The sequence below is a fragment of the Malaclemys terrapin genome, chromosome 6, assembly GCF_027887155.1.
Source record: "Malaclemys terrapin pileata isolate rMalTer1 chromosome 6, rMalTer1.hap1, whole genome shotgun sequence".
Taxonomy (NCBI): domain Eukaryota; kingdom Metazoa; phylum Chordata; order Testudines; family Emydidae; genus Malaclemys; species Malaclemys terrapin.
Genome location: NC_071510.1, coordinates 119,580,309 through 119,607,784, shown reverse-complemented (window position 1 = coordinate 119,607,784; position 27,476 = coordinate 119,580,309). Strand labels below are relative to the sequence as shown.

The following is a 27,476-nucleotide window of genomic DNA, read 5'->3' as shown; positions in this document are numbered from 1 at the left end:
ATAGTTCAGACCTGCTTCCTTGGGGTGTTACAAGGCTTAATTCATTAATATATGTAAAGCGTTTGGGGACCCTCTGCTGGAAGGTGCCTTAGGAGTGCTAACTATTGATAGTGCTGCAAAAATAGCTTCCATTATCACCGTGTCCATTAATGCTGAAAGGAAAGAGTAAGCTTCGTAATGTTTTTATGGTAATTTAATGATCGCTCTGTTACTGTGATGGGGAAAGGTTTCAGAGTGGTAGCCGTGTTAGTCTGTATCAGCAATAACAACGAAGAGTCCTTGTGGCACCTTAGAGTCTAACAAATTTTTTGGGGCATAAGCTTTCATGGGCTAGAACCCACTTCATCAGATGCATGGAGTGAAAAACACATTAGGCAGGTATAAATATACAGCACATGAAAAGATGGGGAGTTGCCTTACCAAGTGGGGGGTTAGTGCTAACGAGGTCAATTCAGTCAGGGTGGATGTGGCCCATTCCCAACAGTTGACCCTGATTGAATTGGGTTATAGCCCACAAAAGCTTATGCCCAAATAAATGTGTTAGTCTCCAAGGTGCCACAAGGACTCCTCGTTGTTTTTGTGATGGGGAAGTCACTTATTATGAATGCTCCAGCCTCCACTGAGAAATACATGAATTCCCTGAGCTGAAAGTTCCACACTACAGAACTCTGGCCCAGCCAAGATGGGGGAATGTGTATAAGTGTATATTTATAAAAAGGGTTTTGTTTGATGAGGCTGAAACCAAAAGACTCTTGGATACAGTTTTTCAAGAGTCTCTGCAATCTCAGGAGCAAAAGGCTGAATGGAAAATTTGAGGTGGACTCATCTAGTGATTATCTCAGTGAAAGCTGATGTGCCAATGGAAAAGTCATGCAGCATTTATTAGGGCCCAAAATCAACAGGATTTAATAGAAATTACTCTTTTGAACTTAGAGAATGATTCAGGGGTTGATCCAACGCCCATTGGAGGTTGGTTTAAAAATTCTTTAGGGAGGTTCTCATTCTCTATGAAATGAATAGGGCTTTTCCCAAGTGGAATTCTGAAGGGCATATGTTGGCTTGATAAAATATTTAGACTAACTGTCTGGCCCTATATGCCTGCACTAAATGGAGATGCTGAAATATTGCTGTAAAGCGAGAAATGAATGAAGGATAATCTCCCCTCTTATTTCTGTAAGAAACAGGGCAAAAGCGCTCACTTCTTCTCATTGTGCCAGCTTCTACATTAATGGCCAATGTGGTGATACATCAGTGAATTAGCCATGCATGCTCTTCTCACTTCTTTGTATATGCTGCTGAGAAGGGCCAGACTGAAAGCTGTGGAGATTGAAGTCCTTTATCTACAGTGGCGTAATGGGTGTGAACTGTGGGCCATAGATTCAGACACCACGAAGGGGTCAAAGGCAAAAAAAACCCAACTAACTCAGGAACACCAAAAATATAGGGAAAATCATACGTTAAGCAATTTTCAGTCCCAGAGGAACTGAAATAACTTAAGTTACAAAAAAATTCCTATAACAACATGGTAATATTGTAGCTCCCAGCTTAAATAATTCTCCCTGGCCCCTGCTAAGAGTTGGAATCAGCCAGAGTTTAGCAAGGTCTTCTCAGACTAGTACAGGCCTCTTCCAGGCTACATCCGTCTTTCAAGGCTAGTGCAGGCCTATGCCTAAGCCAGAGTAGCTAGGTCTTCCAAAGATAGAGCAGACCTCTGCTTAGAGTAAGCTCCCCATTAGGCTGCAGTAGGCTTTATAGCACCTAAGCCCCTCCTTTTGTAGGCTCCAGGCAATCAGTTCCCTCCTCTAACTTAAAATGGAGTCTCCCAAACATCGCAGTCACGCTCAGCTCCAGAAGAATATCCCCATCTAACGTAAACCCACAAGCTCCAAGAGAAACCACATTTCCAGAGCACACCCTGCAGTTGGTTTCCACCTTCCCATTTCCCTTGGGATTTAAAGGAAATTAATATTAATTACCCATTTAGTCTTGCACCAATCACCTGCTCCTTGGGTCTCCCCACTTGTAGTGATGGATCACTCCATAACAAACCATCTCTGGGGGTAGCAGCGGCATTCAGGCTCCATGGCTTACTTAATCCTGGGTCTCATGCCTGAGACTACCAATTTTGATGAGGGAGAGGTCATTTCCCACCATCCCCAGGTGGATATCATGCGAATATCTGCCCTGAATTACTGGCTGACTCTGAACTCCCATTTAAAGTAGACCACAAAACATTAGCTTTTGGTAGCTAATGACCTTTGGTCAGAGGTGACCTGAGCATCATTCAAACCAGCGTCCTAGTATTAAAAAGACCTGACTGCCACTTCCCCAACATGGTTTATTTTAAAACTGGTTTCTTTGAGTCTCCTCTGATGGCTCCACTTAGCACTGTGGTTGTTGTATCCATATCTATTGAATGTACTGGTCTATTTGTAGACAGAATAGTTACACCGGTAGTAAAGTCTGTTTTTGAGCATGACCTGGGTGAAGGAAACACATATAAATAAACAATAAATGTAAACAACACTAAAATAACATCAGTTAAAACAATTACGGTTACTTCCACTTGTGAGGTATTGTTCCCATTTTTCGGTAACCTGGGAAAAACTCCCTGTGTTTCCTAAGTCAGATTGTAACTGATTTTGCATTTGCAGATTCTTGTAACAAAGGGGAATTTCTTTTGTCTGTTATTTATATTCTTCCTACAGTACTTTATGGAAGTTTGAGAACCTCTGCAGAGTTCTGTTTCTGTACAACATAGAAGAGACTTCAATAGGCTGTTTCCAGAGCATCAATACCTCACTTTTCTGATTGGAGTTGGTGGGGTTGCCCTTGGTTTTGACTCACCAACCCCTGGGGGCCATGCACCATGATGAACATAGCAGCCAGGAGTTGTAATATGTTTCCAGAGGCAGTTCGTGCTATGGGACTTTGGACATTCTGGATTTTTAAAGTCTTGATATATCTGAATTGTACTCTGTCAGACTGGTAGGATGTATATAGTGGGGTGCTGCAGGGCTCTGTGCTGGGTCCTGATAGTCAATATTTTCATTATTGACTTGGATGATGGAGTGGAGAGTATGCTAATAAACTTTGCAGATGATACCAAGATGGGAGTGGGTGCAAGCACTTTGGGGGGTCAGGATTAGAATTCAAAAGGACCTTGACAAATTGGAGAATTGGTCTGAAATCAGTAAGAAGAAATTCAATAAAGACAAGTGCAAAGTACTACACTTAGCAAGGAAAATGTAAATGTGCAACTACAAAATGGGAAATAACTGAAAAGTGTCTGGGGTTTTAGTCAATCACAAATTGAATGAGTCAACTATGTGTTGCTGTTGAGAGAAAGGCTAATATAATTCTGGGGAGTCTTAACAGGAGTGTCAATGTAAGGCACGGGAAGCAATCTGCACTGGTGAGGCCTCAGCTGGAGTTCTGTGTCCAGTTTTGGGTGCCACACTTTAAGAAAGATGAGGACAGCTGGTGAGAGTCTAGAGGACAGCAACAAACATGAGAAAAGGGTTAAAAAATGAGAAAAGATTAAACACTGGTCATGTTTAGTCTTAAGGAAAGAAGACTGAGAGGGGGACCTGGTAACAGTCATCAAACATGTTAAGGGCTGTTATAAAGAGGGCAAGTTTCAGAGTAACAGCCGTGTTAGTCTGTATCCGCAAAAAGAAGAACAGGAGTACTTGTGGCACCTTAGAGACTAACAAATTTATTAGAGCATAAGCTTTCGTGGACTACAGCCCACTTCTTCGGATGCATATAGAATGGAACATATAATGAGGAGATATATATACACACATACAGAGAGCATAAACAGGTGGGAGTTGTCTTACCAACTCTGAGAGGCCAATTAATTAAGAGAAAAAAAACTTTTGAAGTGATAATCAAGCTAGCCGAGTACAGACAGTGTGATAAGAAGTGTGAGAGTACTTACAAGGGGAGATAGAGTCAACGTTTGTAATGGCTCAGCCATTCCCAGTCCTTATTCAAACCGGAGTTGATTGTGTACAAAATCACAAAGTTCAGCCACCAGGTTAGCTGTGACATTATCAGGGATACTGTTCCTGATAGCTTGTAGTCCATCTTTGTGTGGAATATTGGTGTAGAGGGCTTCTACGTCCATAGTGGCCAGGATGGTGTTTTCTGGAAGATCACCGATGGATTGTAGTTTCCTCAGGAAGTCAGTGGTGTCTCGAAGATAGCTGGGAGTGCTGGTAGCGTAGGGTCTTAGGACAGAGTCTACATAACCAGACAAGCCTGATGTTAGGGTGCCAATGCCTGAGATGATGGGGCGTCCAGGATATCCAGGTTTATGGATCTTGGGTAGCAAATAGAATACCCCTGGTCGGGGTTCTAGGCATGTGTCTGTACGGATTTGTTCCTGTGCTTTGTCAGGGAGTTTTTTTAGCAGATGGTGTAGTTTCTTTAGGTAATCCTCAGTGGGATCAGAGGATAATGGCCTGTAGAATGTGGTGTTAGAGAGCTGTCTAGCAGCCTCCTGGTCATATTCCAATTTATTCATGATGACGACAGCACCTCCTTTGTCAGCCTTTTTGATTATGATGTCAGGGTTGTTTCTGAGGCTGTAGATGGCGTTGTGTTCAGCATGGCTGAGGTTATGTGGCAAGTGATGTTGCTTTTCCACAATTTCAGCCTTTGCACGTCGACGGAAGCAATCTATGTAGAAATCCAGTCTGTTGTTTCGACCGTCCGGAGGAGTCCATGCAGAATCCTTTTTTTTGTAGTGCTGGTAGGGAGGATTCTGTGGGTTAGTATGCTGTTCAGAGGTATGTTGGAAATATTCTTTGAGTCGGAGACGTCGAAAGTAGGATTCTAGGTCACCGCAGAACTGTATCATATTCATGGGTCTGGAGGGACAAAAGGAGAGGCCCCGAGATAGGACAGACTCTTCTGCTGGGCTAAGAGTATAGCTGGAAAGATTAACAATATTGCTGGGTGGGTTAAGGGAACTACTGTTGTGGCTGCTTGTGGCATGTAGCAGTTTAGATAGTTTAGTGTCCTTTTTCCTTTGTAGAGAGGCAAAGTTTGTCTTGTAAATGGCTTGTCTTGTGTATATATATCTCCTCATTATATGTTCCATTCTATATGCATCCGAAGAAGTGGGCTGTAGTCCACGAAAGCTTATGCTCTAATAAATTTGTTAGTCTCTAAGGTGCCACAAGTACTCCTGTTCTTCTTTTTATAAAGAGGGCAGTGATCAGTTGTTCTCCATGTTCACTGGAGGAAGCACAAGAAGTAAATGGACTTAATGTTCAGCAAGGGAGATTTAGCTTAGATATTAGGGGAAACTTTCTGACTATTAGGGTAAGTTCTGGAATAGTTTTCCAAGAGGGGTTGTGGAATTCCCATCTGTGACAATGCGGTTCTGGCGGAACCCAACTGAGAGCGCCAACTCAGGACAAATTGCTAAAATAGGGCAGTTACAGCCCAAGGCTGGGGTTTTTCCACCTCTAAGGCAAACCAAACCAGCCAGACTAAGACTTCGGTCTCATCCCACTGGCTAACCGCAAGTCTCACAAGCAATCTCCTTAGACACTCCAGTTTCCCAATATTACCACCAGTGCCACACGTTATGGGGACAAATGGTTATAAAAAACAATACCCCAGTAAAAGAAAAAGGTTCTCTTGATCCCAAAGGACCAAGCCCCAGACCCAGGTCAATATACAAGTCAGACCTTACCCACAAATCACGCTGCCGCCAATCCTTTAGAATCTAAAATCTAAAGGTTTATTCATAAAAGGAAAAAGATAGAGATGAGAGTTAGAATTGGTTAAACGAATCAATTACATACAGTAATGGCAAAGTTCTTGGTTCAGGCTTGCAGCAGCGATGGAATAAACTGCAGGTTCAAATCAAGTCTCTGGAATACATCCCCAGCTGGGATGGGTCCTCAGTCCTTTGTTCAGAGCTTCAGTTTGTAGCAAAGTTCCTCCAGAGGTAAGAAGCAGGATTGAAGACAAGATGGAGATCAGGCATCAGCCTTATATAGTCTTTTCCAGGTATAAGAACACCTCTTTGTCCTTACTGTGGAAAATTACAGCAAAATGGAGTTTGGAGTCACATGGGCCAGTCCCTGCATACTTTGCTGAGTTACAAGGCGTATCTGCCTTCTCTCAATGGGTCCATTGTATAGCTGATGGTCCTTAATGGGCCATCAAGCAGGCTAGGCAGAGCTAATCTCAGCTTGTCTGGGATGTCACCCAGAAGCATAGCATAAGTTTGCCATACAGACAGTATAGAGCCAATATTCATAACTTCAATTACAAAACTGATACACACATATAGACAGCATAATCATAACCAGTAAACCATAACCTTGTCCTAGACACCCCATTTGACCCCCTTTATACAAGATTTGGGTGCCACTACAGGACCTTGGTTGCAACAATGATCTATATGGTCCCAGTTTATGTCAATAACGTCACACCATCTGTCATAACTATAAAGGGAAGGGTAATAGCTGTCCTGTGTACAGTACTATAAATCCCTCCTGGCCAGAGACTCCAAAATCCTTTTCCCTGTAAAGGGTTAAGAAGCTCAGGTAACCTGGCTGGCATCTGACCTAAAGAACCAATAAGGGGACAAGATACTTTCAAATTTTGGGGGGGGAAGGTTTTTGTTTGTGTTTTTTGTTTGGGAGTGTGTTCGTTTTCGGGGACTGAGAGGGACCAGACATCAATCCAGGTTCTCCACATCTTTCTAAACAAGCCTCTCCTATTTCAAACTTGTAAGTAAATAGCCAGGCAAGGCGTGTTAGTTTTCCTTTGTTTTTCTCAACTTGTAAATGTACCTTTTACTAAAGTGTTTATCTTTGTTTGCTGTACTTTGAACCTGAGACTAGAGGGGAGTCCTCTGAGCTCTTTAAGTTTGATTACCCTGTAAGGTTGATTTCCATACTAATTTTACAGAGATGATTTTTACCTTTTTCTTTAATTAAAAACCTTCTTTTTAAGAACCTGATTGATTTTTTTCCTTGTTTTAGATCCAAAGGGGTTTTGGATCTTGATTTACCAGGAGTTGGTGGGAGGAAGGAGGGGAATGGTTAATTTCCCCTTGTTTTAAATCCAAGGGGTTGGATTTGTTTTCACCAGGGATTTGGTGAAGGTTTTTCAAGGTTTCCCAGGGAGGGAATCCATTGAAAATGGTGGCAGCCGAACCAGAGCTAAGCTGGTAATTAAGCTTAGAAGTTTTTATGCAGGCCCCTACATTTGTACCCTAAAGTTCAAAGTGGGGATCTCAGTCCTGACATGGTGGCAGCGGTGGGATCATTTTAAACCCAAAAGCCAGTGATTTTTTTTTTTTCCTTCTAGCTGCTTGAAAAGCCGAGCTGGAAGTAGATAGATGCATATCTTATCTCTCCTTGCCTGAAGGCAGAGGTGTTAAGTTTTTTTTTACAGGTCCTTTGTTAAGAGAAGGGTTCAATTAGCAAATGACTGGTAAAAGGTATTTACAAGCTGAATTGTTTTTTTTTTCTTTTTACATCCTCTGGAGTAGCTAGTTAGAAAGTTACTGTTAACTCTGCAGCAGCCAGAGCTGAGAGCTTCCCAGTTTGTCAACTGCAAAGGGGGTTACCCAGCACAAGAAAACAGGAAAATGACTACCAAAGAAGTAGCTAACAAAATAGAACTGGCCAAACTAGAAGCAGAAGAAAATGAAAGAAAACATCAGAGACTGCTTCAATTAACAAAACTCGAGACAGAGCAGAGAGAAAGAGAAGAAAAAGCCAAAAAGGAGGCCCATGAAAAAGAGATGGAGCTGGAAAAAGCCAAAGAGAGGGCCCACAAGAGAGAGATGGAGCTGAAAGAAAAAGAGATGGAGGAGAGAGAAAAAGAAAGGAAACATGAACTGGAAGTAGCAAAGGCTAAGCAGGATGCACCAGCCAATGCTAACAACCCCCCTCCAGGTACCACTTCCCATCCCAGAAAATTCCCCATCTACAAGGCAGGCGATGATACTGAGGCCTTCTTAAAAAATTTTGAAAGGGCCTGCCTTGGATACAGCATCACTGCAGACCAGTACATGGTAGAGCTGAGGCCGCAGCTCAGTGGACCCTTAGCAGAGGTGGCGGCTGAAATGCCTAAGGAACACATGAACAGTTATGAACTTTTTAAAAACAAGGCCAGACTCAGAATGGGGCTAACACCCGAGCATGCCCGTCGGCGGTTCAGAGCCCTAAAGTGGAAACCGGATGTGTCATTTACCCGTCATGCCTACCACATTGACAAAAATTGTGATGCCTGGGTATCAGGAGCAAATGTTAAATCTCTGGAAGATCTGCTTTCCCTAGTAAAAATGGAGCAGTTTTTAGAGGGTGTTCCTGAGAAAATAGAAAGGTACATCCTAGATAGGAAGCCCAAAACTGTAACTGAGGCGGGGGAGATTGGAGCCCAATGGGTGGAGGTGGCAGAAAAGAAAAAAACTAGTAGCAGTTGGAGCGAATATCAGAAGGGGCAAGCCAAAACAAAACCTTACCACCGGGGACAACCCAAGGCCCCACCCACATCCCAAGGGAAACCCCAGACGCCTTCTCACCCCACCACACCAGTCTCCACCAACCAACCTCGTCCCGGTGATACCTTAGCAGGGCGATGTTTTAAATGTAATGGACTGGGACATATAAAGGCTCACTGCCCCAAGAACCCCAACCGATTACAGTTCATTACACCCCAATCACACCAAAGATCCCCAAACCCAGATGCCTCTCTCATACCCTCGGAGCGAAGGGAAACCTTGAGAGTGGGCGGAAGGAAGGTTACCGCTTGGAGGGACACTGGGGCTCAAGTGTCAACTATCCACCAATCCCTAGTGGACCCCAAACTCATCAACCCAGAGGCTACAGTGACAATTCAACCCTTCGTGTCACAATCTGTAACCTTGCCTACAGCCACGTTGCATGTCCAGTACAAGGGCTGGTCAGGAATGTGGACTTTTGCAGTCTATGACAATTATCCCATTCCCATGCTGCTGGGGGAAGATTTGGCCAACCATGTGAAGGTAGCCAAGAGGGTGGGAATAGTCACCCGCAGCCAGGCTAAGCAAGCTTTCACCCCCATCCCTGTTCCTGAGCCGTCCACCAGGGCCCCGTCTGTGTTACCGGAGACCCAAACAAAGGTGGTGGAACTGGATCCTCTGCCAACGACTGCAACAGCCGTAGTGGATCCAATCCCAGAGACCCAGCCAAAGCCAGTCCCAGAACCGGAACTGGCAACGCAACCAGCACCAGAACCATTGCCAGCCCTGAGTCCAGCCCTTGCAAACCCGTCTACAACTCCAACGCCAGAGGGCACCAGCGAGCCTGAACTGGCAGAAGCAGCAGATAACCCTACCCAAGAGGCTCAGCCAGAGCCTGAGATACCACATAGTGCACCAGCGGACAGCGGTTCACAGTCAATGGAAACAGCCCCAGCACCTGCATCGCTTCCAAAGGGACCAAGCCCCAGTCCACAGTCCAAGGAGGAACTGATGTCTCCAGCATCAAGGGAACAGTTCCAGGCCGAGCAGGAAGCAGATGACAGCCTTCAGAAAGCTTGGGCGGCGGCGCGGAGCACCCCACCGCCTCTCAGCTCTTCTAACCGATCCCGGTTTGTTGTAGAACAAGGACTTTTATACAAGGAGACTCTTTCTGGTGGGCACCAGGAAGACTGGCATCCTCAAAGGCAGTTGGTAGTTCCCACTAAGTATCGGGTAAAGCTCTTGAGCTTAGCCCATGATCATCCCAGTGGCCATTCTGGGGTGAACAGAACCAAAGACCGGTTGGGGAAGTCCTTCCACTGGGAGGGAATGGGCAAGGACGTTGCTAATTATGTCCGGTCTTGTGAGGTGTGCCAACGAGTGGGAAAACCCCAAGACCAGATTAAAGCCCCTCTCCAGCCACTACCCATAATTGAGGTCCCATTTCAGCGCGTAGCTGTGGATATTCTGGGTCCTTTCCCAAAGAAGACACCCAGAGGAAAGCAGTACGTACTGACTTTCATGGATTTTGCTACCCGATGGCCGGAAGCAGTACCCTTAAGCAACACCAGGGCTAAAGGTGTGTGCCAGGCATTAACAGACATTTTTGCCAGGGTAGGTTGGCCCTCCGACATCCTTACAGATTCGGGAACTAACTTCCTGGCAGGAACCATGGAAAACCTGTGGGAAGCTCATGGGGTGAATCACTTGGTTGCCACCCCTTACCACCATGAAACCAATGGCCTGGTGGAGAGGTTTAATGGAACTTTGGGGGCCATGATACGTAAATTTGTAAATGAACACTCCAATGATTGGGACCTAGTGTTGCAGCAGTTGCTTTTTGCCTACAGGGCTGTACCACATCCCAGTTTAGGGTTTTCACCATTTGAACTTGTGTATGGCCGTGAGGTTAAGGGGCCATTACAGTTGGTGAAGCAACAATGGGAGGGGTTTACGCCTTCTCCAGGAACAAACATTCTAGACTTTGTAAGCAACCTACAAAACACCCTCCGACATTCTTTGGCCCTTGCTAAAGAAAACCTAAAGGATGCTCAGGAAGAGCAAAAGGCCTGGTATGATAAACATTCCAAAGAACGGTCCTTCAAAGTAGGAGACCAAGTCATGGTCTTAAAGGCAATCCAGGCCCATAAAATGGAAGCGTCGTGGGAAGGACCATTCACAGTCCAGGAGCGCCTAGGAGCTGTTAACTATCTCATAGCCTCCCCCGCCTCCAACATAAAGCCTAAAGTATACCATGTTAATTCTCTTAAGCCCTTTTATTCCAGAGAATTAAACGTTTGCCAGTTTACAGCCCAGGAAACAGATGACGCGGAGTGGCCTGAAGGTGTCTACTACGAAGGAAAAAAGGATGGTGGCGTGGAAGAGGTGAACCTCTCCATGACCCTTGAACGTCTGCAGCAACAGCAGATCAAGGAGCTGTGCACAAGCTTTGCACCAATTTTCTCAGCCACTCCAGGATGGACCGAACGGGCATACCACTCCATTGACACAGGTAATGCTCACCCTATTAGAACCCCACCCTACCGGGAGTCACCTCATGCCAAAACTGCTATACAAAGGGAGATCCAGGACATGCTACAGATGGGTATAATCCGCCCCTCTAAGAGTGCATGGGCATCTCCAGTGGTTCTAGTTCCCAAACCAGATGGGGAAATACGCTTTTGCGTGGACTACCGTAAGCTAAATGCTGTAACTCGTCCTGACAACTATCCAATGCCACGCACAGATGAGCTATTGGAGAAATTGGGACATGCCCAATTCATCTCTACTTTAGACTTAACCAAGGGGTACTGGCAAGTACCACTAGATGAACCCGCTAAGGAAAGGTCAGCCTTCGTCACCCAGGCAGGGGTGTATGAATTCAATGTACTCCCTTTCGGGTTGCGAAATGCACCCGCCACCTTCCAAAGACTTGTAGATGGTCTCCTAGCGGGATTGGGAGAATCTGCAGTTGCCTACCTCGATGATGTGGCCATTTTTTCTGATTCATGGGCAGAGCACATGGAGCACCTGGAAAAAGTTTTCGAGCGCATCCAGCAGGCAGGACTAACTGTTAAGGCTAAAAAGTGTCAAATAGGCCAAAACAGAGTGACTTACCTGGGGCACCAGGTGGGTCAAGGAACTATAAATCCCATACAGGCCAAAGTGGATGCTATCCAAAAGTGGCCGGTTCCAAAGTCTAAGAAACAGGTCCAATCCTTCTTAGGCTTGGCTGGATATTATAGGCGATTTGTACCCCACTACAGCCAAATCGCCGCCCCGCTAACAGACCTAACCAGAAAGAAACAGCCAAATGCAGTTCAGTGGACTAATGAGTGTCAAAAGGCCTTTAACCAGCTTAAGGCAACACTCATGTCTGACCCTGTGCTAAGGGCCCCAGACTTTGACAAACCGTTCCAAGTAACCACAGATGCGTCCGAGCGAGGCGTGGGAGCAGTTTTAATGCAGGAAGGACCGGATCAAGAATTCCATCCTGTCGTATTTCTCAGTAAGAAACTGTCTGAGAGGGAAAGCCATTGGTCAATCAGCGAAAAGGAATGCTATGCCATTGTGTATGCACTGGAAAAGCTACGCCCATATGTTTGGGGACGGCGTTTCCAACTACAAACAGACCATGCTGCGCTACAGTGGCTTCATACCGCCAAGGGAAATAACAAAAAACTTCTTCGGTGGAGTTTAGCTCTCCAAGATTTTGATTTTGAAATACAACACATTTCGGGAGCTTCTAACAAAGTGGCTGATGCACTCTCCCGGGAAAGTTTCCCAGAGTTAACTGGTTAACAATTGTTTTTGGAATAAAACATATTGTTAGTTTTTATATAATCAGTAGTATGTCTAAAGGTACATGTGTCTTATTAACTCTGTTTTCTCCTAGAACTCCAGGAAGAAATCACAGCCAGTGTGGAACCGAACATCCAACACTATCTGTGATTTGGGGGGCGTGTCATAACTATAAAGGGAAGGGTAATAGCTGTCCTGTGTACAGTACTATAAATCCCTCCTGGCCAGAGACTCCAAAATCCTTTTCCCTGTAAAGGGTTAAGAAGCTCAGGTAACCTGGCTGGCATCTGACCTAAAGAACCAATAAGGGGACAAGATACTTTCAAATCTTGGGGGGGGAAGGTTTTTGTTTGTGTTCTTTGTTTGGGAGTGTGTTCGTTCTCGGGGACTGAGAGGGACCAGACATCAATCCAGGTTCTCCACATCTTTCTAAACAAGCCTCTCCTATTTCAAACTTGTAAGTAAATAGCCAGGCAAGGCGTGTTAGTTTTCCTTTGTTTTTCTCAACTTGTAAATGTACCTTTTACTAAAGTGTTTATCTTTGTTTGCTGTACTTTGAACCTGAGACTAGAGGGGAGTCCTCTGAGCTCTTTAAGTTTGATTACCCTGTAAGGTTGATTTCCATACTAATTTTACAGAGATGATTTTTACCTTTTTCTTTAATTAAAAACCTTCTTTTTAAGAACCTGATTGATTTTTTTCCTTGTTTTAGATCCAAAGGGGTTTTGGATCTTGATTCACCAGGAGTTGGTGGGAGGAAGGAGGGGAATGGTTAATTTCCCCTTGTTTTAAATCCAAGGGGTTGGATTTGTTTTCACCAGGGATTTGGTGAAGGTTTTTCAAGGTTTCCCAGGGAGGGAATCCATTGAAAATGGTGGCAGCCGAACCAGAGCTAAGCTGGTAATTAAGCTTAGAAGTTTTTATGCAGGCCCCTACATTTGTACCCTAAAGTTCAAAGTGGGGATCTCAGTCCTGACACCATCATTGGAGGTTTTGAAGTCAAACACCTGTCAGGGATGGTCTCGGTATAATTGGGCCTGCCTCAGTTCAGGGGGCTGGACTGGATAACCTCCCAAGGTCTTTTCCAGCCCTACATTGCTGTGATTCCATGATTCTATATCTTGAAAAGTTCCAGGGTTGAGATTTAAAATTGAATCATAGAGCACGTGCAAGCACACTCCTTAAAAGTGAGGTTCAAGCCCAGTTCCAAGTGGGAATATTATATTCTGCCTACCCAGTGATCCCAAAAATGTTAACTGCAGATCTGTTCTTCATGCTGCCTCCTGAACAGTGTTGTGTAGTCACGCTCCTGCTGTTCAGTTGCGGCCTATGTGTTTCACTGGTGGGATGAAGTAACCTGATCACTATGGGGATACAGTTTGTAACGACTGGAGTTTTGTGAAAGGTGTACATAAATTATCACTAGCAGTCAGCTTGCAATGTCCATGCAACATCTGAGCCGAATGCTTCATTGTGGCTCCCCAAGAAAGCTTTGAGTCTTTGGGACAAACTGGGAGAGCGGGGCCGTGTGTGGAAATGGCCCCATGTACCTTAATGCACTGAAGAGAGAGTTTTATATCTACATCATAAAAACGCTCACCATAGCAGCCACAGTGGGTTCTATAACCTCCCTCTGACCTCCTCTGTGCCTCAAAGAGAGATTCTCCTGTTGAAACTAAAAACTGCATTTCTGCCGCAACTAAACGGTACTGTTGTTGTATGTGCCTCTTAGCCTTTAATGGCCATCGTACATTTACAGTACACTCCACTTAATAGGGAAGCAGTTAACCAGGAAATCCTCTAAATCAGAACATCTCTCAAGGAGCAACTTCCCACCCATCTCATTTGGATGAATTACCCGTCAATAGGGATGGGATGTCCTGATTCACCAAGCATGAACATCCTGTTACGGTGCCTCTGAGCTCCAGTGGGCAGCTGCAGAGCTTATTGACTTCTGAATTGTCTGCTGTGGCGCTTGTAAGGCTTGCAGCAACTAGGATGGAGGCAGCTGCAGATTTTCCACGCTCTGTTCCAGTCCTTGTGGAGATTGGAAACTCTGTTACACGTTCCTGTCCTGGTCTAATCTAGCCCCAGACCTAGCAGTAAGGTTGGAAGAAGGTTGATGAGTCGGATTAAGAAGCCATCCAGTGTACTGTGGTTTTGGTGGAGGGGAAGGGTCCTATTTTAATGAAGGTGCTCTGACAATTCAGCTTCTTCCTTTGTTTGGTCAGAGCATGTTGCAAACCTGTTGTGGCTTATCCCATCGATTTCCAGTTCAGTTAAGTGAAGAAAACCAGTTGATTCCTTATGCAGAAGCGACTGTATTACTAAAAACACCTTCCCACAAAAAATGAATACTTTGGAATTTGAAGGAATAAATTTATCATCTGAATTTTCGTAGAAGGGAAATAGTTTATTTGCAGCTTCCTGTCATTGTTTGGTACAACCTTGTGGCATGTGAATCAGGTCAAGGATTTGAGCCATGCCATTGCCATCTTCTACAGGGAGAAAAAATTCCCCTCCTGTAACATTCACAAGTGAATGAAAAGCTGAGTGCTGTGGAAATTCCTGGAATGGGAGGAGGGAATAGCAGGTAGTCTCCAAGGAACTGTCTCCAGCCAAAACACAAACAATAGTTATTCTTTGCTTTGTAAAGTATTGGCCTTGATCGTGTAAATCGGATGGGAAGGTGGTCAGGGTCAAACTGGTGGGGGTGCTGTCCCAAGTTCCACCCACAAACAAAGCCCCGCCCACTCTAAAGTGAGTGAGTAGCTTGTGTATGAGGACAAGGACATTTTTTGTTACAATTTTGCAATGCTGATCAAAGAGCCACCCTATGTTGTCACTGGAGGTGGTTGTGAGTTAACTCTTGAATTATGTGTAGTGTATTTTCTTTTCATAATGCATACCTGTTTTCTGAGCCTCATGTCAGCTTAGACTTCATGTACTTTACAGTGCCTTGGAGAGAAGATGAACGGGATGTTTGGGAGAAGAGTTGGGGCAGGAGGAGGTTGAGCTATGAGTTTCATATGGCAGTTGGACAAATGTTAGTGGTTAGAATTTTTTGGTATTGACTGTAAAGTGCTGAGAGCGTGACATTGACACGGTAAAATCTCACTAAATAAATGTAGCTGTGGTTTTATGGTGCCCGGGACTTTCCTGCCCTGGAGTAAATAATCCCTTTTGTAGTCAGATTAACACCTTTTTCTCACAATGTTTCATGAGTTTCTGTATCAGTTCAGGTTTGTTTTCTTTCTAGGTCAGTTCTGGAACTGCCGTTTTTTGTACTGGCTCCAGCTGATGATATTTTACTGTTGGCCTTTGTGATAACACCGTCAGTGTCTTCAAAGTAAAACAAAAAAGACACCCGGGGTTTGCATACAATAAAATGGGGCAAGACTACTAGAATCTACTGTAGATTTCATAACCCACCTGTTCTGTTCCAGCCTTCTGCAGCCATTCCTTTAGGATAAACTGAGGGGCGAGATGTTTCTTTGCATGGGCAGGACGGTGGTAAAAATCTCACTGAGATAAAGCTCACATCCAATAATGCCTTGGTAATGCCAAATGATTTTTCAGCACCCATTATTTTTGCCGACAAACCCTGCTATTTCTCTTGCTCTTTTCTGCTGTCCTGGCTCCAACGTGGCTATTTTAAACTAAGATGCTACGTGGTTAATTTACTACCCTTTTGTCATAATTCTCTAAGTATTTGTTGTGAAAAGACAACATCCGTAAAAAAAAAAAAAAAATGAAGGCAGCTCTTTTCTGCAGGGAAATGCACATCTGAAAACCATAATGAATAAAATGGTCCCTACCAGCAGAGGGGCAAAGTGACAACATTTGACCTTTTGCAGCCCCTTAAATTTCAGCCAGATCCGCACTATCCCTGATACACCTCTTCGAAATTATCCACCACAGAATCAATTTACACACGAGTTTTTGAGAAGCTAGATCGGGGATGGTGATCAGATATGGCTGTGTTGAGACCATTTAATTGGTAAGGACGTCGCTTTTAGGAGTCCCTTGACTGGACCCCTGGGGTCAGGCAGGCTATGTTAACTTCATGATGGCATAATTGGCTTATTCTGTTTTTCTTCCTGTGGTTTAACATTGTCAGTGAAATGGACAGAAGGAGTGGTTGAGTTTGTATAATTGCCTATGCAGACGTTACAGAACATGAAGCCTGCAAATACTGTAACAGCACATGCCATAAGAGTGGCTTTAAATATAACCTCTCTCCCCTGGTTCACACCCCCACTTCATTAAGTCTTTCCCAGATGAGTAACCAGGGAAACCTGGGTTAATAAGTTCATGAGTCTGACAGTGCAGCGTAGAGGGTGGTTTGCTGTGGGGTGGCGGGTGGGAGTGGGGAGGCAGGCCCGAGGCTGCTGCAGAATGTCAGCATGTTCTTGAAAGATTTTTATTTGTTCTCTCTATGGAATTTTGTATGTAAATGGTTCTGTGGCAACAAAGAGAGCTGCCCCGTTTCTCGAGTCTTATGGGTGGGGCAACAGGGGCTTAAGAATTGTTAAAATAGATGTATTAAGTGGTTAAAATACAGACAGCGAAGTGTGTGTGTGTGTGTGTGTGTGTGTTTGCCCCTGCATAGGCATTTATCTGCGCATAGCAGTGGTTCACCCAGTCCAGCCTCAGGCCCAACTACTGCCTCAGTTTACCTTCCTATCTCATATCAAACAAACCATCACACCTGCTGGCTTCACAATATTGCTCCCTTTCTGGGTCTGGTTAATTACCCTAAAATGACACTCAAAACCTGCCACCCCTCTTCCCTAGGCTTTTAGTTTACAATGAGCTTCAGCACTTGTATAGTCCTGCCAGGCTCAAAAGTCTTACCCATACTTTGCCAGGACTTCACCTCCCTTCCAGCCCTCCCTTTAGGGCTTCACAATCCTTCGTAGCCCTCTTAACTGGGGTTTCTCTCTCAGTGGGCTCGTACTCCCTGGAGGTCTCTCTCCCAAGTCCTCTACTTGGGCTCTGGAGCGTGATCTTTATTCTGCTAAGCTAAGTTATAGAGTTGCCTTATGTACATGGTGGCTAGTCATGAGACTGCCACCTGTCCCAAAGAACTTCAGTTCCCCAGATTCGTCAGGGAACTGTGCATCACTGCATACCCGCTCTTCAGAGGGGGCTAGGGCTTGGAACAGCGTTGTCTGGACCCAGACACCCACTACCCTTAAAGGGGGAAGACCACCCTCTTACACTGTGCATGTGTATCTTATCTAAAATTATATATAAAAACAGGCTGTGAAAAATCACATTGTCCAACAGCAGTAGTGGTTGCTTGTTAATTTCAAACCACAGCTGCTCTGTGGCCTGAAAGGAGAAGATAATTTTACCGCTTGCCCGGAGAGGAATTGAACCAACTCCTTTGCTTGAGACTGTTGTGGGGACCAGGGTGTGACGCTTACTGCCCACCAGAGAAGGCACTGACTCATTGATGTGTTCGCCTGGAGGCCATAAACTAAAATGGCCTCCTCCTATCCCAATTTTCGTGTAGCAGAAAAGGCTGAATATTTGCCTGTCCAGTCCACTGGTTAGCTAAACTTGCCCCTTTGGCTACATCTCAGTCAGTTACACCTTCATACTAAATGGGAAGCGTGCACCTGCTAATTAGGTGTGGTTACCGAAAAATCATATTTTCTGATTGGAAAACCACACTTGAGATCCAGATTGTCCTCAGAAAAGTCACCTTAAAAACAAGTGGGTGCACACGCGTGTGTGTAAAAATATAACTATGCCACACATAATGGGGATATCTGTCAGATACATAGTGGAACCATGTAATACATTATTTTATTATGAACCTTTTGAGTGCTCTCTAAACCATCTGTCCAAGAATTACTCTAACATTCCAGTTCTCTGAGCAGCTTCAGCCATTTTTTTTAAATTAGCCTGCTACAATGCCCTTCCTCCCCATTGTAGACTTCCTTTCCCCAAAATTAGCGCTGCTAGAACCCCAAAATATGTACAATCAAGGGCCGGTGGCTTCCTCTCTCCTGATCCCCAAGAAAACATAAAAGTCTCATGACTGGGTTTTAGAAAAAGGGACCTGTGCCCCATGGAAAAGGGAGATTCCTAACTTCCTGATAGGGACATAGCATTTTCTCCTGTCCAGACACATCCAGGTCCCCTGCAGGCCTCATCTGAGTAGAAGATTCCCTCAGATGTAATCATTCTGTCTTCCACATGCCATGCTGATAATCAGAGTTTTGTTAAGTTTGCTCTGCTGCTGCTTGGCAAAGTTTTGAGCAACAGCAGAGCTCCTGTGTGAGGAGGGAGACACGCAGCAATGCATCAGTTTATGCTGAGTTTACATTTGGAATGGCTGGAGTCCTAGATATTTAATGAAAGCTTAAACCCCGCAGAAATTGGTTTACGGGTCCTTGTGCTTGCCAGAGAGGACTATTAACTGTTTGTATGCATTAACTTTAGTTTTAAAAAATGCCATAGTGTAATGGCCTCAAACTTTCCTGCACTGCATTACTACAGGGTTCTTCAGCAAAGTAGCTGAGTACTCTAGTATCTTTTCCTTAATCAGTGGTGTGCTATGTAGAATTGTGAGACAAGATCCAGCAAGTATAAACGGAACAGTATTTATGATGCCAGGTGAATGGCCTTACAGCAAGTTACTGCAGAACACCATGTTGTTGTACTTTGCTGAACTACACAGTAGCCATTGGACGCTCCAAGATTAATCGGCTTGAAAACGAATACAGTGTCATCTCCTCTTGGGTTTCAATAACACACATTGTCACTACTTATATGTTGTAGCAGAGACTGTAACGTGTGTATTAAGGGCATCTTGATATGGATTTCAAGAGCAGAGAGAAGGTCTTGTGGTTAAATACATAATAGAGAGTTGGGAAAACTGTTTCTAGTCCTGGCTCTTCCACGAACGTTGTGGCACCTGGGCTGAGTCCTGCAATCTCTCTGTGCATCACTTTCCCCATATGTAAAATGGTGAAGGAGAAGGTTCAGAAATGACTTGCACATGAGCTATACCTACATAGGGAGTAGATTTCAGGTAGCAGAGGACTCTTTAATTTAGCAGACGGACACTTAACATGGTCCAAAGGCTGGAAATTGAAGCTAGGGAAACTTAAACAAAGTGTAAACATTTGGAACAATTTACCTACGGCTGTGATAGATTCTTCATCATATGAAGTCTTCAGATCAGGATAGGATGTCTTTCTAAAAGATGTACTCTAGCTCAACCAAAAGTTATAGGCTTCATGCAGGAACCACTTGATGAAATTCTCTGGACTGTATTATGCAAGTGCTCAGACTTTATTATCATAACACTTCCTTCTGGCCTTAAAATGTCTGAAGCTATGATGCTTGCCTCGCTCACAGGCAGGTTGTGAGGCTAAATTCATTAATGTTCATAAAGACCTTTGCACTTCTGTACCGTCTCCCACGAGGATCTGGAAGTGGTGTTGTCACTATTGTAATGGCTACTAAAGTGAACTCTAATAACTTTTACTGAGGTGTTGGGAGAGAGGGAACTTTCAAAAGTGTAGTAGGTGTGTCCTGTTGTTTTGCCAGTGTAACAAAGAACTGCTACATGCTCAGACATACTCTCTCCTCCCCAGTTGCATGCCACTTTCTGGTGGCCTCTCTCATGTGGTGATTCATTAGCTCTGAGGCAGAGACTGTAACTCAGAGGAGAAGATGGATTGTTATGGAAATATAAAGAGTGATTGTTACAGTGCTTTTACTGCCAGCCTGGGAAGTACTGTAGTGCATAAATAAAATATTTTTACTGCCTTTGGTGGTTATCATGGCTTCATAGATCCAAGAAAATAAATAATACTTTGCACTTATTTAATGCCTTTCATCTAAGAACCTCAAAACTCTTTGTGAGCATCAGTGAAGCCTCACAACACCCGTAGGATGAAAGTAAGTAAAATCCTCCCCATTTATCAGATGGGTAAACTGAGTCACAGGGAACACAGCACAGTCTAATGGATAGGGGATAAAATTGGGAGCCAGGAGCCTGGGTTCTAATCCCAGCTCTTTCATTAACTTGGCTGGGCAAATCACTTATTGTTTCCCCATCTGTAAAATGGGGATAATATGCCCCAATATGAGAGAGGTGTTGTACGGGTTAATTAATAATGGTAAAGCACCGTGAGGATGGAAAAATGCTTTTTAAGCACTAAGTATGTGATTTATTTATTGACTTACCTGTACTAAAACTGAATAAATGGGGTGCCAGGAATAGAAGCCAGGAGTGTTCTGACTCTCACAGTGGGTTTGTTCTGATTTCTAGGCAACATGGTTTCTAGGCAACACAGTCTCCCTAACTAGTTATCCTAGATAGTAGGTTCTTTAACGAAGTTACAAGGGTGATAGGCTTTGTAGTATATAGCGGCTGCGGTTTGTGTATAAGGTAACTGATCACAGAAGCATACAGGGAGTATATTAGAGCACAAAGCATAGAGTATTGCTGTTCTCTGATGAACCCTAATATCAAAATGAAGTTGTGGGGATGGGACGTAGACATGAAGCTGCACACGATGTGACATTCCTGCTGACTCCCACTCCAATGCTCTATCAGCTAAATTTTGCTCCTTATCTTTCCAAATAAATGTTGTAAATTTTTACCGCTGAGTTTAAAAAAAAAAAGAGTGGATGGTTTATAATGGAAATAAAGCAGCACCCTTATCATAGTGGTACAAATGACATTTCAGTGGCATGAGTGCCTGAATTCCCAGTAAATCAGATATCGGGTGCCGTTAATAATAATCCTTTAAGTTTACATTGTATAACACCATTCATCTGAGAGTTTCAGATGGCTTCAGATTAACTAACCCCCGAGCTGCCCTGAGGTAGTTGTCATGATGCCTGTTTTACAGATCTTGCAAGCTGAGGGAGAGATGCTTTTATAAAGTTTAATCTGTGCTACCGATTTTCATGTTGTGTAGGACAGACAAAGAGCAATGCATGCAGCGTAGTTGTAGCCGTGTTGGTCCCAGGATATTAGAGAGACAAGGTGGGTGAGGTAATATCTTATACTGGACCAGTTTCTGTTGGTGAGAGAGACAAGCTTTCGAGCCACACAGAGCTCTTCTTCTACTTCAACCACCTTGTCTCTCTAAGGAGCAATGTGTAATTTACCCACATCCACACAGTGGGACTAGTACCCAGTACCCAGTTCTAACTATTTAAACATCTCTGCCTCATAGATCTCAGAATTCACAATCGCCTTTTTTTCCTCTTTTAACCAGGGTTATCATCCATTGCCACATGAGGCTGAAATTGCACACACCAAAAAACTATTCAGAAGAAGGAGAAACGACCGGAGGTAGGAAAGACCTGTCCAAAGCGTCTTTGACCTTCTGTTACTCATCCTGCATCTCCTCTCCCTGCCTCTTTGAATGTTTTTCAATGATATTATGTTTATCTGAAATATTTATGAAATGCAAAATACTACATTATGATGCCAGGGCTCCACGGTCTGCACTGACTTCCCACTGGCTTCTGGGTGGAGTTTAAGGTGTTGGTTATGGCCTAATAAACCCCTAGATGTCCTGGGACCACCCGGACCTGACAGACTGCCCCCTCCCTGTACCATACTGTCTCAGCTGGTCTACCGAGCTGGATCCCCCTTTTTATGGAAGAGAGGAGATGACTAGTGCGATGTTCTCTGTGAGGGTATTGAGTCTGCAGAACTTGTCCCCCCCTTGGTCTGAGAGAGTCTGAATTTGGTGTCTTTCTGGGCACGCTGCAAAAGAATCAGTTTGAGAGGATTTTTGGAGAGGGCTGAGGGTGGGCTTCCTAGATAATGAAGGGCATGTCTATGCTGCAGTTAAATGCCCACAGCTGGCCTGTGACAATTGACTGAGGCTCGCAGGGCTCGGGCTGTGGGGCTGTAAAATTGTAAGGTAGAAGTTTGGGCTCGAGCTTGAGCCTGGGCTCTGGGACTCGCCCCCCCACCCCACCCCCCGCTTGTGGCGTCCCAAAGCTCAGGCTCCAGGCCTTAACACCTACACCGCAAGTTTACAGCCCCACAGCCCGAGCCCTGGGCGTATAACTGCAGTAAAGACATAACCAAAGGCGAATAGGTGGCTAGCCTGTGGAACCAGTCATTTTAAAGCTGCTGAGATTTAATGTAATTGTATTTATTGTATCATAATACTAGAGCACCTAAAGCCTTGGATAGGCATCATTATTTAATTTTATTTATATAGATTTAAAATAATAAATTAAATTTAATAATGAATAATTAAAATTAATAAATAATTAGTTTGCACAGTTACTAAAAACCAATCAGGAAATACAGGCGTTCATCTTAACTTGTTCATGTTGCACACACAGGTAGTATTTTCAATTCCTGGTTGTTGTTTTTTTGGTTCTGTTCTAGTCAGTATACGTGTTTATACTGACCTCTTTATTGTAGTACCCATCCTCTCTCCACAGGGAGAAGCGTGTGCACTATTAGAGAAGGCAAGGTCAAAGAAATGTGCCTTGTGCTTGAAACGGAAAGGGGTTAGGTTTGTGACGGTCCTTAGAACCTGGTGGAGTTCATTCCACAGTCTCGGACCAGGCCCGGGGAAAGTTCTGTCTCCTGCACAAACAAGCTTTACTCTTATTGTTGAGAGTTCCCACTGGGCCAGAGGAGCAAAGTTGTCAGCCGTGGTCTTCATCCTGGAGCTTTAGAGATAGTCTTTTAGGTATCCTGGACCCAGGCTGTAGAGCGCTTTGAAGATAAAGACCAAGACCTTGAACTTGCTTAGAAAGACTATGGAAAGCCGGCATAGAGAGCGGAGGATAGGTGTGATGTGCTCACTGTAGCCTGTTTTGCTGAGGAGACGTGCTGCACCATTCTGTACTAGCTGGAATTTCCTGTGTGCTGAAGGTTTTGTGCCCAGGTGTATCTCATTGCTGTAATGAAGCCAAGAGGTGACAAAGGTTTGAATAACTGAGGATGGTCATATCCTCTGTACGGTATAAAGTGTACACTGCGAAGGACACCTGCTGTACAAAGGTACTGAGTTAATCTTGTTATACTGTAGAAACCTGGACCTGGATTTTCCAAAGTGATGTGTGAATACGAAGGAGAGGGGGTGGAGGGCGCCTGGTACTCACAGTGACCAGTGGGCAGAGGTCCCAAAAAAGCCAAAATTCAAGTTAAAATGGATCAAACCCGAATACTGGCTTTTTCAAAACCTGGGAATTTTTGGGAGAACGTTAGTAAATACTGAAAACGTAGGGCCTTGTGCATAACACAGGTCACAGAATTTCGGCCACTAATCCCTGCACTGAGCAGAATAACAAGTGATTGAAGTAGGGCACATATAACCATGTGGCTGGGTCCCCCCAGCACAATCGTTGCTATGTGAGTGGGACCGAAATAAAATGGGCCTCTTTGAATCAGAATGAGGGCCTGATCTTCCTTCCGTTACACCTATGTAAATCAAGGGTAACTCTGCTAAAATCAATGAGGCTATGTCTGTGTAAAACTGGTATGAGACCCGTGTGTGTGTGTGTGTGTGTGTGTGTGTGTGTGTGTGTGTGTATCTTTCTGAAGGCTTCTCGCAGCACAGGACTCTTCTCTCTGGGTGGGAAACATTTAGCATTACTGCAAGTCTTCCCTGTTAAGGAAGCCTTTGAAATGGTGCTATTTCTGTGACCTGTACTTACAGCTGTTGGGCCAGATCCTCAGCTGGTGTAAACATGTGTAGCTCCATTTACCCAGCTGACGGTCTAGCCCAGGGATAGGAACTTTTTTTCTATTAGGGGCCACAGAAAAATTCAGTCGCGGGCCACACACAGCCCCGTGTGGGGGCGAGGCACAGAGGTTCGGGGCTTCCCCTAGGCTCCGGGGTGGGGCGAGAAATGAGGGGTTCAGGGTGCAGGAGAGGGCTCTGGGTTGGGGCAGTGGGTTCAGAATGGGGGTGCAGGCTTTGAAAGGGAATTAGGTTGCGGGAGGGAGTTCCGACCTTGGGCAGGGGGGTTGGGTTGGAGGTGTGGGCTGTGGGCGGGGATTGGGATGTGGGAGGGGGCTCAGGGCTGGGGCCGGGGTGCAGAAGGGGATGAGGGATGTGGGCCCCGGCCGGGCACCGCTTACCTCAAGTGGCTCCCAGCCAGCAGCACAACGATGCTAAGGCAGGCTTTCCCCTGTCCTGCCCCTGCGCCGCTCCTGGAAGCGGACATAATGTGGCCAGGCGGCTGTGCGCGCTGCTTGCCCCCGCAGCTCCCATTGGCCACAGTTCCTGGCCAATGGGAGCTAAGGGGCGGCACTTGCGGGCGGGGTAGGCACATACGGACTCTGAGCTTCCCTGATCGCTCGGGGCCGCTGGGACAGCCAAGCGACTGGCCTGGCACCCTAGCTTCCCCCTGCAGCGGGGTGAGCTGGTGCTCGTGGCTCCAGCCACGCGGGGTGGCGCCGAGGTTCAGGGCTTAAGCAGGAGGCCAGATCTGGGCCAGAGGTTCCCCACTCCTGATCTAGCCCATTGTGCAGTTGTGAAAGAATCACATTATAGGTGTTTCTTTTTCCTCCTGCTGTGTTCAGGTTACCATTATAAACTGTCAACAAACAAGCATTTAGCTCCCCTGAGGACATTCTGCCCTCCTCCCCACAGATTACAAGAACAGATTGCAGAGGAAACTGCCTTGGGTTGATATTGGAAGATCACAGAGTGAGATAAAGTATAGCTAATATATGCAGACTAGTCCAAGGGTTTTGCAAAGGGACTGTGATAAATCTCCCAAGAGGCGATCTGGTAACCTGTGAATTACAAAGACATTCATAATGTATGTTGTTCATGCTAGAGCAACAGAGCCATGGACCATGTATGCTGAATTAGGACAAAAGCAAGGAATCCACTGAGACACTTTACATTTCAGTTGATAACGCAACATGGGAGTCAGATCGACTGGGGGGAGAGACAACAGTTCATTTCAGCCCTTTTAAAAAACAAATATGCCAAATGCTTGAAAGAGTGAGTGAACTCTTAAGTGCTGCCATCCTGTGACCCTCTGCAAAGTACAGCATCCCACAGTCTGGTAGCCACACAAGACTTTTCCGTTCATGACCTTAGGGAATGAGATTATGATTCACAAGGGTTGTGATTTAGCCCATCCCCTCTAGTTCCTAATGCCTTGTCCCATCCCTTTTCCTGTCAGACTGAATCTGATTCTTCCCCCAATCTTTATAGAAAGAAGGCAACTTAGTAATAAGATTATTGCATTTATAGGACATGTTCTATAGTGCATCCCTTAAGACCGACACTTAAAAAGTGTATTAAGAACCTACTCGCTGGAGGACTACCCCGATACTAGCTGGTGGGAGTATAGGCTCAGGGAGGTGGGGTTTATCAGGAATTATTTCAGGCCAAACTGCTAGCCGCTCGTTGGACGGAAACCCTATTTCCTGGGAGGCAGGCAGTGCACTCTTGGGGAAATGATCCGATGGTGCGTAGAAATACCTAGATGGATTAGATTGGGGTAGGTTTTATGTTCACAATGCATGACTGGGGAGCCTGGAGTTCTGAGCTCCTTTCTCAGCTCTGCCATCAATTTACTGTTAACCTCGCTGAACCCCAATTTCCCCTCCTGCAAAGGGGATAATGCGTCCTGAGCATGGGGACTGAGAAGTTCAGTCCTTCAGTGTTAGTAAAGCATCCATGAGAGCTTCTGACGGACACTGCTCTAGAATTTGGAAAGAGCATTTTTAATCTTAATTTTAAAATGTTTGAAACAACTGCCTCAGACAGGGGAGGGCAAACTACAGGATTGCCAGCCCCGTTGCACAGCGGGGCTAAGGCAGGCTCCCTGCCTGCCCTGGCCCCTCGCTGCTCCCGGAAGTGGCCAGCACCACGTCCCTGAGGGGGAGAGCTGTGTGCTGCTTTTGCCTGCAGGCACCGCCCCCTGCAGCTCCCATTGTTTGGGAACGGGGAACTGCAGCCAATGGGAGCTTTAGTGGTGGTGAGAGCAGCGTGAGAGCAACGTGTGCTGGCCACTTCAAGGAGCGGCGGGGGGCCAGGGCAGGCAGGGAAGCTTAGCCCCCTGCCGCACCCCTCCTGCACCCCAACCCCCTGCCCTGAGCCCCCTCCTGAACTCCACACCCTTCCTGCACCCCCAACCCCCTGCCCTGAGCCCCCTCCCGCTCTCTGCATCTCCTCCTGCACCCCAACCCCCTGCCCTGAGCCCCCTCCTGCACCCTGTACCCTTCCTGCACCTCAACCCCCTACCCTGAGCCCCCCTGCACTCCACACCCACTCCTGCACCCCAACCCCCTGCCCGGAGCCCCCTCCCACACTCTGCACCCCGTCCTGCACCACAACCCCCTGCCCTGAGCCCCCAACCCCCTGCACCTCAACCCCCTGCCCTGAGCCCCCTTCTGCATCTCAACCCCTTGCCCTGAGATACCCTCCCTGCACACCGCACTCCCTCCCGCACCCCGACCCCTTACCCCAGCCTTACATTCATGGCCCTGCATACAATTTCCTCACCCAGATGTGGCCCTCAGGCCAAAAAGTTTGCCTACCCCTGACCTAAGAGGATGTGATGTCAGTACAAACTTCACACTAGCCAGGGAAGGGTTAATGAGCTGACGTGGCCTCTGTCATCCCCACCTTGCTTCACCTCAAGAGCTGTGAGGCCTGGAGGGGGCAGCTAAAAGGAGAGAGAACGCTGAATGGAAAGGAGACTGGGAGGGAGAGCAGTTTTTTGTGCTGGCTCCTGAAGGACAAGTTGCATAGCACCTGCATGCAATATGCCTGGCTTATTGGTCATAGTCCCAGCCATAGACAACTAGATACTGGAGCATCCTTGTGTTTACTTTGTTACCTGGGCCTATCGTGTTCCCCGTTTGATCTGGAGTATTATGCTTACTGCTCTATTTGAGACCTGCTTACAGTCTGAATGGAACTACTGCGGTCGATGGGGGCCCCCTGAAGGGGACGACTGTCTTCAATAGGTTTGCCCCCTACTGGAGTTTATGCAGTAATTAGTCATGAGCGCAGAAGCAACATGGTCAAATGGAGGGCGGGGAACAAGTGAAGCTGAATCGATTCTCCCACCAAACATCTCTCAGCAAACTCTTTAGACTGAGAGACCTTGAATAATCCTCCAGACTTTGATGGCTGGCCGGCAACCCTCTCCCACTACATGGCTAGACTGGTGCTATCAGCTGCTTCTACACTCTGGAACCTTCTCACTT

At 45.7% G+C, this 27,476-nt stretch overlaps 1 protein-coding gene across 7 annotated transcripts in view; it reads left to right on the top strand.

Moving 5' to 3' along the window:
* Window positions 1–27,476, top strand: part of CTIF (cap binding complex dependent translation initiation factor) — a 352,990-nt gene that overhangs the window by 169,308 nt on the left and 156,206 nt on the right. For all 7 annotated transcript variants that reach the window (XM_054032222.1, XM_054032218.1, XM_054032221.1 and 4 more), the window contains one exon: window positions 21,538–21,614. In XM_054032222.1, the coding sequence (XP_053888197.1) occupies window positions 21,538–21,614 (77 nt within the window). The remainder of the gene's footprint in view (window positions 1–21,537; window positions 21,615–27,476) is intronic.